The sequence below is a fragment of the Hordeum vulgare genome, chromosome 6H, assembly GCF_904849725.1.
Source record: "Hordeum vulgare subsp. vulgare chromosome 6H, MorexV3_pseudomolecules_assembly, whole genome shotgun sequence".
Taxonomy (NCBI): domain Eukaryota; kingdom Viridiplantae; phylum Streptophyta; class Magnoliopsida; order Poales; family Poaceae; genus Hordeum; species Hordeum vulgare.
The window spans coordinates 113,022,600-113,039,964 of NC_058523.1; the positions used below are offsets into that span (position 1 = coordinate 113,022,600).

The 17,365-nt window shown below is 45.3% G+C and overlaps 2 protein-coding genes across 2 annotated transcripts; one reads left to right on the forward strand and one right to left on the reverse strand.

The window, feature by feature from the left end:
* Positions 1-7,088: 7,088 nt before the first annotated feature.
* On the forward strand, positions 7,089-8,087 carry LOC123404504 (V-type proton ATPase subunit D-like). Its single transcript, XM_045098439.1, has one exon. The coding sequence runs from the start codon at positions 7,147-7,149 to the stop codon at positions 7,942-7,944; it is 798 nt and encodes a 265-aa protein (XP_044954374.1). The 5' UTR covers positions 7,089-7,146; the 3' UTR covers positions 7,945-8,087.
* Positions 8,088-12,464: 4,377 nt separating this feature from the next.
* Positions 12,465-16,548, reverse strand: LOC123402228 (ubiquitin fusion degradation protein 1 homolog). Its single transcript, XM_045096122.1, has 10 exons — positions 16,408-16,548; positions 15,564-15,599; positions 15,091-15,168; positions 14,310-14,334; positions 14,195-14,227; positions 13,959-14,080; positions 13,744-13,874; positions 13,365-13,588; positions 13,026-13,267; positions 12,465-12,867 (listed from the first exon to the last, which is right to left on the reverse strand). Exons 2-10 carry the CDS (start codon positions 15,570-15,572, stop codon positions 12,778-12,780), a joined length of 954 nt encoding a protein of 317 aa, XP_044952057.1. The 5' UTR covers positions 15,573-15,599; positions 16,408-16,548; the 3' UTR covers positions 12,465-12,777.
* Positions 16,549-17,365: the final 817 nt, after the last annotated feature.

The window sequence follows — 17,365 nt, forward strand, 5'->3', positions numbered from 1 at the left end:
ATCACGGTTCTTCTCGTCGGTAGTCGAACGTTAGGCGTCGGAAGACGGGTCTTCGGCGACGTTCCCGAAAGGCGGCATCAATACGCAACACCGGCGGCAGCAACTAACACAAGCTACGGCAAGGCAAGCAGCAAGCACTAAGTTATGGCACAAATAGCCTAGCAGCAAACAGCAACTACTGCTAGCAACAACAGCCTGCAACGGCTATCAAGCAGCAGCTAGCACAGCAAACGTGACAGCAACAGCAACCAGCAAACAGCAGCTATCGCAGCCAGCAACTAACACACAGCAGCACAAGCTCGGCAACACTTCTAGTGGCAGCGGCGCCGACAGCAACATGCGGCAACAGCAGCTAGAGGCAGCCACCAGCAGGCAAGCAGCAGGAGGCACAAGCAAGCTACGGCAACATCAGGCAACAGCATGCGGCAACACAGCAAGCCACAAGCAACGGCTACCAACCAGCACAGCCGGTGGCACCTATAGTAACAGCACGAGCAGCAACTCGCGGCAGGCACACAGAAACTACACGGCAGCAGGCAGCAACATGCACCGGCAGCCACGCTTCAGGCCAGCAAGCAACAGCGCAGCGGGCAAGCAACAGCGACAGCATAGCACGGCACAGCACAACTACAGCAACTCGGCAGCAACAGCAAGGCCCGCAACGGCAACACGCAGAAGGAGGAGATCGGGAACGGAGCTCTCCATTCCTACTGACGGGTTGCTCGCCAGCACCGGGGCCAAGGAGATCGAGCCGGCGGCTCCTGCACAGAGAGAAGAACACAGGGAGATGAGAGGAAGAAATTGAGGGCAGGGGAGGAGCGAGGCGAGAGGGACCTGGACGCCGGCGGGGCGACGGCTCGGAGAGGAGCTGCGGGGGGGCTTGGGCACAGGGGCGGCGCGATGGGCTCAGCGGCTGGTTGCCATGGACACAGACATGGGAGGAGCTCGGGGGAATGAAGAGGCGGCGCAGGGGAGCTGCTGGCGGCGGGGAGGCGACCGACGGGGGCTGTCGAGCACGGCGGCCTAGGGCGAGGGAATCGGAGCCCTGGAGCGGATCGAGGCAGAGGAGAGGAGAGGGACGAGGGAGAGGGGATCGGGGGAGGAAGGAAACGAGAGGGAGAGAAGGGGATCGGGACAGAGGCGCTAGGGTTGGAGGCCCGGGGAGGCCTTGGGCCTGGTAGGCTCCTCTCCCACTTGTTTTTTTAAACACAAAACACACTTTAAAAGAAAAATATTAAACAAAATAGAAAAATGCTTTTTTGCTCCTATGAAAATATACCCCAACTATAAAAAATAGTTGGGCATTTTTTCAAAAGAATAAAATAAAACCTTTTAAAGAATTAAAATAAAACCCTTTTTAACAAGAGAATAAAATCAAACCCCTTTTATAAATAAAATGCAACTCTAGTTTTAAAATAAAACAAAAGAAGAAATAAAAGAAAAACCCAAGGGTTGCCCCCACGTTTAATAAAAGGAGTTTTTTTTAAAGAAGACAAACCTTTTTAAATAGGGGTTAAAACGGAAACTTTTACGCAACCCCAAAACAAATAAAAGAGAAGAGAGGAGGGGAGTTACTATTACACTAAGACTCGAAGAGCACTCGAAGCACACACACTCAAAACACCACACGCGACAGACGATGCAAGATGACATGCATGATGCGACGATGCAAACTACATGATGATGCAACAAATAAAACTAATCACCCGACGGAAACGGAAATAAAGGGGAATCTTCTGGGGCGTCGGCATCGGGCTGTCACAGATCTCATCCAACCCATCACCGTTCAGCAAGCCTACGATGAGATTACTCACGAACGGTGAAGAGCATCATGGAATTGGCGATAAAGGAAGGTTGATGATGACGATGGCGACGATCTCCCCTCTCCGGAGCCCAGAACGGACTCCAGATCTGTCCTCCAGATGAAGAACAGGACGTGGCGGCGCCTCCGTATCGTAAAACGCGATGAACTCTTCTCCTTAAATTTTTTTCCGGGCGAGACGGACTAAATAGTAGAGCTGGATTTGGAGGCGCTGGAGCGTCGTGGGCTCCACAAGCTTGCCAGGCGCGGCCAGGGGGGCCCGCGCCTGGTGGGCTTGTGGGCTCCACGCTCCACATCCTTCGTTGATTCTTGCGCCAGTATTTTTCATAAATTTCAGAAAAATTCTCCGTAAATTTTCAGGTCATTCCGAGAACTTTTATTTCTGCGCAAAAACAACACCATGGCAATTCTGCTGAAAACAGCGTTAGTCCGGGTTAGTTCCATTCAAATCATGCAAATTAGAGTCCAAAACAAGGACAAAAGAGTTTGGAAAAGTAGATACGACGAAGACGTATCAGCGCCCACCGAGCTTGTGGGCCCCTCGAAAATCCTTTGGTGTTGATTCTTTTTCTCAAAAATCACATATATTACAAAAACAAATGTCCATAAATTTTTATCGTGTTTGGACTTTGTTTGATATGGATTTTCTGTGAAAGAAAAATATACAACAATAGGAACTAGCACTGGACACTGGATCAATATATTGGTCCAAGAAAATCATATAAATTATTTCCAAAAGTATTTCCAAAAGTATATAAAAGTACTAAAATAATGACATGAAATATTCAAAAATTATAGATACAACAGAGACGTATCAAGAGCACGTGTGGATCACATCTTAGGGCTAGTATTTTGTTGATAGAACTATGCGTAGGTTGGCCGGAGTGACAGATATTACCGAGGTTGAATGTACAAATTGATACATACAAGATTCAAGGGGCAATATACTTAATGATATGGTTGGGTTTATCTTAATAAACTTATTGGTACTAGTTGCGGATGCTTGATAAAAGGAACTCTAGGAGATCTCGTAAAAGCTTGTCGGGTTGCGGTTTTCCGACAGATTTGCTGGACGCTCCAAAACACTGTACCGACCAGGTCTAGTAAAAATGGCCTGGCCCTAAAATTTTGTTTGGGAGGCCCGCTAAACCGCCCCCGAATGATGTATATATACCAGCATCGGGTCATTTTAGGGTTCCCGTTCTCCTTTTTCCTTGTCCTCCTGTGTTGCATTTCTTCTTCTCCAGCGACAAATAGACAGTTCTCCTGCATCGTTTTGCGACGAGTAGATTCACCGGAAGCGAGCCCCTATGTCGTGCTCGAGTGGCATAAGGGGCGGCCGCAACGGGCTCGGCGGCGAGCCGCCATGCAAGCACCGCAATGACATTGAGGTCGGGAGGTCTTCCCTTCTCCCGCTGGCAGAGGAGTGGCACAGGAAGTGGGTGTGCACGTGCTCCCGCAGCGCCGGAGCAGGGACGTTGACCAACTTAGATCAGCTTGACCTCATCTTATCCCTCGAGCTCAAGCATCTTCGGGCGGCGGAGGTCATGTGGTTCGAGGCAAAGGAGGTTGCCTCCACCGGGGATGAAGCTGCAACGACGCATGTGGTGGCATTGAGGGAGGATTATCAGCTCGCCTTCGTGCTCTCCAACTCCCTCATGGAGCACCACCTCGTTGTCCGCAAGTCAAGTGATGGTGATGACGAGTAGATCTAGTTTAATTTCTGTTTTATGATAGTATGAACTATGTCTAAGTATGAACTACGATGTTGTTTAAGTGCGACCTATGTGTGTGTTGTTTAAATATGAACTCCGATGATGTTTTAAGTATGAACTATGTTCTAGTATGATGAACTCTCGTGATGTTTTAAGTGGCACAAATTGTTGTTTTGAATATGCAGTATATGTTTGAGAGGTCTGGTCTGTCTGAGCGTTCGTCGTCCTGCAAATTTCATTTCCAGGATCTCGTAAGTGAAATTTTCCGGACAATGGTTTACGGGATCTGCTAGAGATGCTCTAATAGTTTCAATCATAAATACATAAAATTTTAAATAAGGCATAGTATGTTAACAGAGGCCTTTCTCACATATAAAACTACACTGGCGATGATAGGCTCGCTACCTTAACTAATTGGCCAGGGACAATTCCGCATAACATACCATCACTATTCCCCATTTGTTATTTGTATTATATTATACCTTTACTTAAACATCACATTACTTCTACATTTACGTTCTTCCTTATCTTGCAAAGCTAACTTTTTATACTCGCGTCATAGTTTTGTTTCTTGTTTCCTAGATAAAGCAAATGTTCGGTATGCGTAGCACCGTATTATTGTCAGATATGACATGAAAGAATATTGACCGTACAATTCTTTTTGGGATTCGACACTTCATACTTACTACCTTTATTATTAGCAATGGTATAGTATGAACATTTTCATGTATGCTTGTTTGTTTTTTTAGTTAGAGCATCTCCAACAGCCGCGCTAAAACAGCGTCGCGCTGTAAAAATCGCCTTTTTAGTGCGCGCAATAAAAAAAATTGCTCCAGCGATCGTGCGATAAACGCGCGCGGCATAAAGAGTACAGCGCGCGGTCGGAATCGGCATCGCGCGTTGTTTATTTGGTGTGTCCACTTCGCCGTGCTGCACACTCGAGCGCTCGCGCCACTCTCTCTCCACCGCGCCACCTTCTCCCCGCCGCGCGCCGCCGCCGGTGAACTGCCCGATGGACGCCCCCGCCGGCACCTCCTTCACCCCTTCCTACACCCGCGACTCCTCCGATGCGGTCGTCGCCGCCGCCGCAAACCCTAGCGTTGGGAGCTTTGGCTTCGCCGTCGCCGCCGCTCCTTCAAGCACCGGCGTCGTGCGCGGCCTTTTCATGCCGCCACGGATGACCTCGGCGGCGGGTGGCCTCGCGTCGGCGCCCGCCGTGAACCTCCGGGCGGCATGGGTGGCGGTGGCATGGGCGGCATGGAAGGCATGGATGGCTTCATAGCACCTCCGGGCGACATTGGCGGCATGGGAGGCGGTGGCATTGGTGGCATAGGAGGCATGGATGGCTTCGGGGCACCTCCGAACGGCATTGGCGGCATGGGAGGTACGAGTTTTGCGTCTCTCATGGAAGGCATGGGAGCACCTCCGGTCGCCATGGGCGGCATGTCTTTCGATGTGCCAACACCTTCGCATGATCTTGCCAACACCCGTTTAGAGGAGGAGAAAGAATCCGCTTCGGATGATGAATCGGAGGAAGATGAAGATGAAGATGAAGACGAAGACGAGGACGAGGCTTGATGTGGGCATGAATTTGAACTAGTGGGCATGAACTTGGTTGGATGATTTCGTGGGCATGAACTTTTTATGTCATCACGAACTTGTTTCTGTGATTTAAATTATGCCATGTCTTTGTTTTGATATTTGAAATTCATTTTGTGTTCAAAATGGGTCAAAATGCAACACATTGCAAGCGTCGGCTGCTCGCTCACGCATTTTAGCACGCTTGCTGGAACTATGCGTGGACGTTGCATTTTAACGCGTCTGTTGGAGCCAACGCTGACCGTCGCGTCAAAATAAACAAACCACACGCTGTAAATTGTATTTTAGCGCGTGAGATGAGTGGTTTCCATACCACAGCTCGCTGCTCGTTTGGGAGGAGACGTCAAAAATCTAACGTCCGGCGGTAATATTTTCCTAAAATTATATTGGGACTGTTAGGTATTCATCGGTGGATTTGTAGTAAACATCCACCACCATTTTAGTTGTCCGATACATATGCGCGCACCGTCTGATCACCAGCTCCGACGCCTCCGTCCACCACACAAAATCCTGAAACAACGCTCCAGTTGCGGAAACAAACACGCTGCTACGTCAGTCGGACGACGGGTTAAAAAATGACTGACGGGTCTTTTGCAACACAGATTATGTTGCAATTTTTTTTGCAACAAAAGAGCGTGTTGCGAAAACTTTCGTATTTTTTTTGCAATAGAATTTATTATAGAATATTTTCTGCAACAAGGATCGTGTTGCAGAAATTTTCAACAAGCGCTAAGTTGCACAAGTGCAAGCTAGGTGAGCGTACATAAGACAAGCGTTGCACAAGCGAGAGGCGTCTGCCCTCAAGGGATTTAGATTCAGATCCTACAACATAGGACGTGTTGCGGTACGCAATCTGCAACAAGCGTTAAGTTGCAGAATAGCAAACTACATGAATCCAAATAGGATACGCGTCACACGGACGAGACGGCGGACGCCCGCGTGCAATCCACCGGCTGGAGCACAATGTTGACTGCTAGGCATCCACCGATGGATTTGTAGTAATCATCCACCATCATTTTAGCCGTCCGATGCATACGCGTGCACCGTTCGATCACCAGCTTGGTCGCCTCCATCCACCACACAAAATTCTGAAACAACACTCTAGTTACGGAAACAAGCACGCTGCTACGTCAGTCGGACGACGGGTTAAAAAAGACTGACGGGTCTTTTACAACATAGATTATGTTGCAAATTTTTTTACAACAAAAGAGCATGTTTTGAAAAGGTTCGTATATATTTTTTGCAATAGAATTTGTTATAGAATATTTTCTGCAACAAAGATCGCGTTATATAAATTTTTAACAAGCGCTAACTTGCATAAGTGCAAGCTAGGTGAGCGTACATAAGAAAAGTGTTGCACGAGCGAGAGGCGTCTGTCTTCAAGGGATTTAAATTCAGATCCTGCAACATAGGGCGTGTTGCGGTATGCAATCTGCAACAAGTGTTAAGTTGCAGAATAGCGAACTACATAAATTCAAATAGAACACGCATCGCACGGACGAGATGACGGATGCCTGCATGCGATCCGCCGGCTGGAGCACAACGTTTCCCAAATTATATGTGTACCACCTCAGCTGTTGATGAACAATTGAACAGATAGCTACACAAGTCTTAAGATAGTCCAATAGCATGAGCATCGATGTACAGATGTTGCACTCTCGTGTGTGTCATCTTTTCCTGAACCATCCCGAAACACGCAGACGTGTCCCTTTGACGCATGCGTATGCATCTACTCCTTCCCTCCGTTTCTAAATATAAATCTTTTTAAATATTTCATTAATAGATTACATATGATTGTATATAGACATAATTTAGAATATAGATTCACTCATTTTGAATATAGATTCACTCATTTTATTCTATATGTAGATCCGTAGTAAAATCTTTTAACAGACTTATATTTAGGATCGGGATCGGAGGGAGTAGTATATAATTGCTGCGAGCTAGCCAGATCAGGAAGTATACAGAGTCCCCGCAAAAAAGAAAGAAAACGTACACACACAGGGCGGCATGGCGGGGCAGGGGCAGCGGCTGAACGTGGTGCCAACGGTGACGGTGATGGGCATGATCAAGGCGCGGCTGGCGGCGGCCACCCGCGGCCACGCGCTGCTCAAGAAGAAGTCGGACGCGCTCACCGTGCAGTTCCGGGCCATCCTCAAGCGCATCGTGGCCGCCAAGCAGGCCGTGGGCGACTCCATGCGCGGCGCCTCCCTCTCCCTTGCGGAGGCGCTCTACGCCGCCGGCGGTCCCCTCCGGCATGCCATCCAGCAGTCCGTCACCGGTCCCGCCCGCCTCCGCGTGCGCGCCCACCACGACAACATCGCCGGCGTCCTCCTCCCCCGCTTCCAGCACTCCACGGACGGCGCCGGCGCAACGGCGCCGTTGCTCGCCGGGCTCGCAGGCGGCGGGCAGCAGGTGTCAGCCTGCCGTGCGGCGCACGCCCGCGCTATCGAGTTGCTGGTGGAGCTGGCGTCCCTGCAGACGTCGTTCCTGACGCTGGACGAGGCGATCAAGACGACCAACAGGCGCGTGAACGCGCTGGAGCACGTAGTGAAGCCGCAGCTGGAGAACACCGTCACCTATATCAGGGGCGAGCTTGACGAGCAGGAGAGAGAGGAGTTCTTCCGCCTTAAGAAGATCCAGGCCGTCAAGCAGCGAGAGCTGGAGCGCCAGATGGAGTCCGCGAAGCTTTACGCAGGGGAGAAGGTCGCTGGCGAGGTCGCACTCAAGCGCGGCGTCTCTCTCGGCACCGCCGCCACCATGCTGGACAATGGCGACGACCAGAGGGACGACGACATCATTTTTTGATACACCTGATCTTGAAGCTGGCTACTGACCTGCTTTGACGTATACGAGTACTATGAGTATTTTTTTAGGAAAAAATAGCACGCTTTATATAATAACATCGTTTCTGAAAATATGTTATTGATGTGCTATATCACATGTTATTAACGAGACATTATAAATATCTTTACATGCAAAGTCCTCTAAAAGTATATTTAATTCCTTTCATTTGAAATTTGCATAATGTAAAAGTAAGCTTACAATCACTTACATTATGATCATAAAAGCATCTAAATTTGGACCTTTGTGGGTGTGCCTCAAATTTTCCATTTGCAATCAGATACGTGCAAACCCATCATGTTGATCATCACGTCCGTGTTGAGCCGGCGGAACATCGAAATACTCAAAGATTTTAATATCTGTATTGGTCCGATGGGTTTTGGATAGTCCCACCTCGCCGTCTTAGGACCTAATCGACCGGTTTAAATAGCCGAATCCTCCAATTCCAATAAGCTTCAATCATCATTGTATCATTTGTGCAGCATATGGATGTTGACTACAAATCTTCTATGCTTATGACGTAGAAGATTCATAGACACGGCCTATCTCCTTCACAAATGAAACAATAATGTTTGCACGACCGTTTTCATTCATAAAATATGTTTTTACTGCTCCTTTGTTTTCATAAAATACTCTCTTATTGTAGTACGACATCAACCTATATGAATGAGATGAACTTGACACAACGAGATATGATCCACCTATGCAATTAATAGATAAGTTTGTGCCTATCCGACGGCATGGGCAAGAATATCTTCTCTTCGGATAGCTGCAGGTGGGACCGATATGAAATGGAGTGTACTACCCGATCGCGTCCAGTCGCGTTCGGAAGCCCTCGTATCGTCCCTACATTTGGTCCCGATTTGAAGGGTGCCGGTCAGTCCGGGTGTACGAGCACCAAATGATGGGTCCGGTTGGGTCACCTGTTTTTGACCGGGCACTTCCTAGACAGACGTTCCGAACGTTTAGGAAGAAAGTAGGGGGGTCGGATGTAGATTCTTTAATCGAAGCAAAAAAGTTTCAAAATTATGACTGGGAGTACAACAACCACACTGGTATTGCGTGACTAAACGAAAGAGAGAACATCAATCTGATCTTTCATACCATTTGCATGGCTATAACACGAGATTGTCATGGCCACATATTGAAACTACATGCCATGGACATATAAATACAATGCTTTGTGACTACAACGGTGATAAAGATCTTAGTGAATAGTAAGCTTTCCTAAACTATATCTTCTATAACAATTTGGTACGACATTGATGTACTCTCCTGGAAAAAAAAATACTAGTGAGATCCATGAATAAGTTGTCAGTAGCCTTTTTGTGTCTTAATTGGTTTCTCCTGCCAACGGTTGAAAGTGCGGAGGATTGATTCGGTTATTGAGAAGTTGCTGGGATGCTAGAGGAAACTGACACGAGTATAGGAGATATCTGACGACACACTTCTTTCTCTTTTTTCTTTTCTTTTCCTTTTTTTTTTTGAAACAAGGCAAAAGACTTGTCAATTTCATTGAATAAGGAGAAGGTTTAGACATATGCCGCCGCGCGGCAAAGAAAAAAGAAACTACTCTCACGACATAAGACTACTGAGATGCTTTGCTCCCGCTAACTTCCAAAGCTGGGCCTCCTCTTTGATTCTCGCGACGACGACGGTGGCTGGGGTGGCGGTGTTGCTAAAGACTCTGGCGTTTCGCTCCTTTCATATTTCCCAGGAGACCAGCATCATCACCGAGGCAGTGGCCTTTTTTATTTGACCTCCAGCCTCCACTGAACGGAGCCATCAGTCGTGGACGGAGTTTTCATGCTGCCAAGTCATCGGCGAGTGGTTGTGCATGCCAAGCCATGCTGCCAAGTCATCGGCGAGTGGCTGTGCATGCCAAGCCAAATGACAATCTCGTTTCAAACTCAGGCGGTGAATCGACATTGGAAGAGGAGGTGAGCGGCAGTCTTCGGGGCCTGCTTGCATAACTGGCATAGCCCACAATTTGGCCACCCTTTCCGTTGCAACCGATCTGCTGTCCACACACGATTTTGTAGGATTAACCACGCAAAAAATGTGCACTTCGGCGGCGCCCACGTCTTCCAGTTAACAGCAGAGGTTGCACTTAGAATCAACCCCGAAAATTGAGCCATGTATGCCGTGGAGGCTGAATAATTCCCACTGGTTGTGAACTTCCACGAAATCATGTTCTTCCTATCAAGGTGGAGAGTGACACCATCCATCATCTCCCAGAGAGTGGCAAATTCCTGGATATGTGTTTCTTTTGTTGCAAACAAGCAAGGAATTGATCCATGAGTGATAAAGGAATGTTATTATTTCTCCCGTGGAATCAAAACCAGTGCGGGTGGAGGTTGTTACCCTGCTCATCAGAGCAGAAGAACTGATCCATGGGCTTTGAAACTGTGACGTAGTATTCGAGTACTACGCGGTTCATGTAGCAACATTTGTAAAGTCCTACATGCATATTGGAAAAGTTGTGGCTACACCTAGGAACACTTCACCCAGTCACCAACAACATTTGGTCATAAACAAAGCCCCAAAGTTCCAACATGTGGTTGGCCTGCTGGGTGTAGAACAACCACACTGAGATTGTGTGACTAAATGGAAGGACAGAATCATTAATCTGAACTTTCACACCATTTGCATGGCTATAACACCAGATCTCCATGGCCACAAAGTGAAACTACATGCCATGGACATATAAATACAACGCTTTGTGACTACAACGGCGATAAAGATGTTCGTGAATGTTAGCTTTTCTAAACTATCTCTATCTTCTGTATAATTTGGTACGTCATTCATGTACTCTCGAGACAAAAGAAAACTAGTGAGATCCACGGATAACTTTTCAGTCACATTTTTGTATTTTAATTTGTTTCTCTGGCCAACAGTTGAAAGTGGGTTGATTGGGCTACTGAAAAGTGGCTGGGATGGTAGAGGAAACTGATACGAACATAGCAGAGATTTGGCGACACACTTCTTTCTCCTGTTACAAACTAGCAAGGAACTGATCCATGAGTGATCATGGAATGTTATTATTCCTCTATCCGTGGAATCAAAACCAGTGCGGGTCTGGAGGCTGTTCCCCTGCTCATCGGAGCAAAAGAATGCAACTCACTGGCTCGGTTACCAGGAGAAACATTTGTACAGGTTTTGACCTCTGGTCTTACAGAGGCATCTGATAAAGTAGCTGCCACTTCTTCGTTAGACTACCTATCCTGACGCTTTGTAAGCTCATTTGGTTGCCTCGAATAAAATGATTCATGACCTCAGAGTAAAACTGCTCGTGTTATGGGCGTATAAATACAACACTTTTGTGACTGGTCGTGAGATGTATGAATAAGTTTCATGTAGTGGCCTGCGTGTGAGATTTATGGTTTCTATGTTTTTTGTATCTTTGGCCTTTAGCTTGCTTTTTTTGAAGTAATCCGCCATCTGCAAACCGAAGCATTGGCTGTGATGTTAGCGGAACTGAGGTAAACACACCAGTGGTGCAGCAGGAGCCCTTCTTTTGCGGTCACGAGGAAGAATCAAAGTGATTAAGGTTTAGTTTGCCATCGGTTAGAAACGAAAACAGAGCACGGCTATGATTAGGGTGCAGCTGCTCGATGTTTTCACAGTGTTGCTTCATGTCACAAATAATTCGAGCAACTCGCACACACTCCCTTGCCTAAAAAAACCAAAACACCAACCACTGGAGTGATTTACTCCCTCCAAAAGAAAACTATAGATGGATCACAGGGAGTATTAGATTTGTTACTAAAATATCGGCATCGAAGCATAGTGTTTCGGAGTTGGCCTTTTTGGCTTCGTTGGATACCGTCTCTATTCTATATATCTACCTAATTTTTAATTGTCATGCGTAGATGAGATCTTCAATCTACCGTGTGCCTTTTAGAGGTGATCAACAATATCAATAAAGGAGGTGCACCTATCTATGGACCAGTTCTGCATTAGATTAAGGATAGTATGAATGATATGGATGCTGATAGTTTCCGTTTCAAGCATTGGGACTCGACTTTGAAGCTCATGCTCTTGTTAGAGCTGCTTCTTCTCTAGCAGTTGGGCGCCACTTAACGTTAGGGCGTTAGGGGTAGTACCTGATATCATATGTATTCCACATGTTTTAAGTCTTGAATAAAATGCCTTTTGCCCATCGTTTCAAAATAAGTGATTCAAAAACGACTTAACTTTGTACTATTTTAGTATAAAATTGAGTCATTTTTGAGTCACTTATTTTAAGACGGAAGGAGTACTATCGTGTGACTTTGGCTCCAGTAGAAGCAACATTGGTTTTTTTTTCTGGATTATGTACTTCTCCCACTTTAGAGTTAATTAACAAGCAAAAGCATTGTAACTGCCACTCGAATACATGTCGACTAGAGCTCTTCACCTTTAAAAGAAAGTAAAGAGCTCTTTCCTTCAAACAATAGAAGCATGATCAACTAGGAACGTGACGGTGCGTCGACAGAGAGCTATTATACGTGCTGGTCAAAGCCATTAAAACTGCCCTTGAAGTCCAAACCAATAGCGCAGACAAACGCAAAATGTGTAGGAACTCACTAAAAATCCATGACCAGACATTAAAATACTTTTTACAAATCAGTCAAACTGACCCACGGTGGCTGACATAAGGATCAGTTGACAGGAAAGAAGCATTGATACTCCACCAAAAGATGCCCCAGCTCCCAAAAGGGATCAGGAAACTAAACAATAGCTGACTGAACTCTTCTCCCTGATGATGTTTGTGATAGGAAGTGCTGATAAGTGATAAATACATACTCTGGACATTCAGCCCTTCAAGGAGTACTTCTTTCCCGTGAATGCTGAAAATTTCGGCTCCTCTTTCTTCGGGTCCTCCTTTGCATCCTTTTCGGGTACCTAGCATTGATGCACAAAATGTTAAGATGACGCTAGCGTTCAAAGCTGGAGGCCTGGAAAAGGCAGTTTTCCATGCATCTCAAATGCCAGAGAATGCCACGGTTACTCATTGAGTTTTCAAGATGGCCATCACAAGATACATGTTACAAAATACCAACCTTTTCTGTTCCTTTTGATGACTGGCTTCCGCCAGAGCCAAAGACAAGTTTTCCCGTGGTTTTACGAGGCGCGGTGCTCTGTGAGGTGGAGGCTGCTGATGGCTGAACACTGTTGGTTGCATTAGCTTGTCGCTTTGCAGGCGAAGAGGATGACGCATCCAGATCTTTAGCAGGCTTGCCATCCAGGCGCCTACCAGGACCAGTGAAGGGGCTGAACTTAGGTTCCTCCTCAACTTGAGCCTCTGCAACAGGAACATACTGGTCCTTAGTGATGAACGTTAAAAGGATTTGATGCATTCCACCAAAAGTTACTAATTAAGAACAAAGCAAGAAAGCTACCTGCAGCAGGATCAGCGCTCGGAGGAGCAGTAGGTTTTGGCCGCTCAGGTTCTTTATAGTCAAGTGGTGGGGCGAAGTCAACCTCACAATCAGTCTCAATTATACTTATAGCACTGGAAGGCTTTGTTTCAACTATATCAATGTAGTACTTCTTGTTATTATATGCCACCATAATGCTGTCACCAGTGGTTAGACAAGAGTAGTTCCGCAAAGTTTTTTCCAAGCTGCAACAATGACATGAACAGGAAATTAGTATTCTTCAGATCTCACTACTCATACCAGGAAACTCCAATGAAGGTGCAACAGACAACAGGCATAGCAAAATAAGGCAAAGAAGTTCCCAAGGGAAAAAAAGTAGTTTTATCAGAACAATACTAACATCGCTTTGGGATTTGAAATGTCCAAGAAGTCAGTTGTATGAGGCTGCAGCTTCACATATGTGCCCTTTGGGAGGTTGGCATTTTTTATAAACACCATATCTCCTTCTTGCAAAAGAAGATTTTGCATCATCTGATGAGTACATGGGAGTTAGTTTGATTGACATGATGGTATCACATAGAAATAAGCATGAAAATATCTTAAACCTGGGCCTACCCAGTATGGCATGTAGATCATGCCTTCTTCTGCAATGAACTCTAGGACACCACAGTGTGAAGTACGTTCTGCTCCTGTGTTGCGGACTTCAAATAGCATAGGATACTCAATATGCAGAGACGCTGCAGAGGAATTAACACATTTGAGAATTTAGTTCGAAATGGTGCACAGAATAGTCGCAGAGAGAAAGTACACTATCAACATATGCATGTCTCTTACTAACACTGCCAACTTACCAAGACGATCAAGTGCCGAAGGTGGCATGATAACTGAAAGGAAGAAAGGTAATTATCATTTCAACTGCCAAAAGTAACTTAAAGACGCAAGGAAATTAGTGAAGAGAGAGCATACTTTTGTCACCAGATTCAAGCTGTGGCTGCAAGAAAGGGTGCAAAAGATCTTTCAGATAAATTCATGGAAATAATACTTTACTTTGAGGAGTAATAATTCTGCTAGATTCTTCTATACATTAATAATTCCGCTAGATTCTTCTATATATTAATGATGCAAGACCGCAAGAGTGAATGGAAACATGCTGCCAGGCAGCACATATTTAGTTACTGAGAAATCACTTTCTTAATTATCTCAACCTATAAATCATGTCAACAAAGAAACTATAAATCATGTTAACTAGGAACAGAAAGGGTCATAACCAGACGATCAAGATTAAAAGCTGAAAATCAAACACAGTTGAGAGGGAGAACAAAGAACATGTAGAAATACAATTTCTATCCTTAACCAGACAGAAGCAATACCACTAGAACATAGACAAGAGATCAGATTAATACTTCAGAGAAAATACCGATCTGACATGATTCATGGAACTATGGAAGTGGGTAATGCATGAAGACTCATGCATCAACACTGAGCAAAGTTTGCTTGTGTTGGTACTGACTTGAACTAGAAAATAAAGATCAATATCAAAAGGATTGCAACTCCAAATTTACAATGCATCCATTATCGTTTTTACTTGTTAGATTGCTTGCAACATTTTATAACATTGATTACACATACGTATGAAAAGTATTCGAATTTTTCACATTAAATTACACTTCTATATCACCATATTTTATATTTCAAAAATAATTATCAAATGGGTACATGGCACCTAATGAAAAGAAGATTCACATACCTTGTCAATAAAAGATGCAGGGTAGCAGCGATAGGTCTGCTCAAAAGTACTTCCACGGTAACCGTAGCCTTCAAAATACTAATCAAAACAAATAATTGTATTAGAATCATGCAACATGATTCAGCAATTGATGAAGCTATAGGGAATTACTGGGAAACTATTCATGGCAAAAAGGTGCTGCTATGTCCAAAAATGTAACTGATTATCAAATGCATAGCAAAGATGCAAACTGATAACGAAGGGATATACTAGCTCACAAATCCAGAAGATATCCAAGGTTTGAGAATAACAGCACATGTGGTACACAGATGATTTGGATCTTAATCAAGTGCTACCAGACTAATTGAAGCTATGGCTAGTCGCTGACAAGTTCAATTAAGGAGTTTATAGGTCTGAATTTCGATGATGTGCTCCTGAAGGTAACATAGTTCCAAACAGCTAATAGTAAGATCAAATTTGTCCAAAGGACTTACCATATTCATGGACAGGAAGGTTAACCCCTTTTGAACCTGCATATGAGGAACAGGAACATATAATTAAAACGATGGTGAACATAAGCAGATAATACAACAACACAGTCACGCATAATAACAACTGGAAAAATGAAGATTCCACTCACACAGTGTTTATTTGTGATAATATGAAGACACAAGACCTATTCAACCTATTCAAAATTGCTGATACACATTTGCAGACATTCATTGTTGATAAGCTGTAGTAGCTTCTCGGGGCCAGCAAAGAGGACTATAATATGGTGCAGTCAAGTTAATCAATCTAAGCCAACCAAACAAATCTTCAGGGGACAAAGCCACAATCAGGCTCCAAAGTCTAAACAATCAATTTCTACATGCTATTAGATTTATAGATCCTACTATGAGTGAATAGGTTCTCTAGTTCCACAAATCCCAAGGGTTATTGACTTGCTGGAGGATAACCGGGGTAGCGCTACCAACAAAATTCTTCCAGGACATAAAAAGTCCACAGAGTCAAGTAAATTACTACTCCGTAGCACAATATATACTTCAAATAAATTAGCAAAATACTAGCGCGAGAGGTTGCTCGTCGTCAAAACGCATGAGAGAAAGAAAAGGCTTCGTTTTTTCCAAACTTGAGGGACGAACTGGCAGCAGGCAAGGGTATGCGCCAAGTACGGATGTATCCGCTTAGTATATCGGATTGGATTGACGATCTGGGCATCGCATCGAAGCACGGACGGGCTCGGGACCGAAATCGGGTGGAGGTACCGGAGAGATTGATCGGTGCCGGCGAAGGGTAAAAAGAGGCGGAGAAGCTGAGTCGAGGGTTACTGGTAAATACCTAAGCACCGGTTCTCCGGTCGGCCGAAGAGGAGGCGGCGGCGGCGGCGGTGCGGAGAAGAGTCGTCCTCGGTTTCGGCGGTTGCGCTCGAGCTCAAGCGGACGGAGGTAGGTTGGCTTCGATCGGAAGGAAGAAATGAGGAGAAGAATATAGGGGATGAGGAGGAAGAGGAACCGAGCTCCTAGTTGGGCTAGGCTTCCGACGTGTGGCCCAAGTGAAATACTGCCTCAGGCTCGGCTCAAGGCCTGATCACAGCCGAAGCCCAATAAGGTCACACATTTTATTTTCTAAGAAAAAAACAAATTCGGAAGTATGTTTTGAAATATTGCTAACATAATTTAAATATTTAAAATGTTCTATATTGCAAAAAAAAGGGAAAACATGTTCAAGTATCTCAATGTAAACATGCCTATGTACGGACTAGAAATAACCATCTCATATTTTCTTAAATGTATTTATTTATAAAGATGTATTAGTGTAGTTTTAGAAAGATGCTCACATATGTACATGTAAGTGTTTGAACACATTCACATATTCGAAAAAAAAAATTCATAGATGTAAGAGCATCTCCAGCCATTCCCCCCCCCCACCACAGGTTTGAAATAGCACCGCCTCAGGGCGCGCCAGCGGAAAAATCACCCGGGGGGGCTGAGGTTCCCACCCGCACCCCCCAAGGTCGCCCCCAATCGGGTTTTTTTTTAATCAAACTTGGCCTAAATTCGACCTAAAATGACACAAATTTGAAGGAAATGCACCGTTTTCATTGATATTTTTACAAACTGAACTAAAAACATAATTTAAAATGAAATTGAAAAACTACTAAGCCGTCACTGTCGCCTTCTACATGCCGAGAAGCTTGTAGAAGTCGTCGTTGTCCTGCACCCCTGCCCTGGGTCGTCGTGGCGAACGGGGTTGGACGGCCATGGTGCCTCCTCGTCGCTGCCATCGAGGACGATGA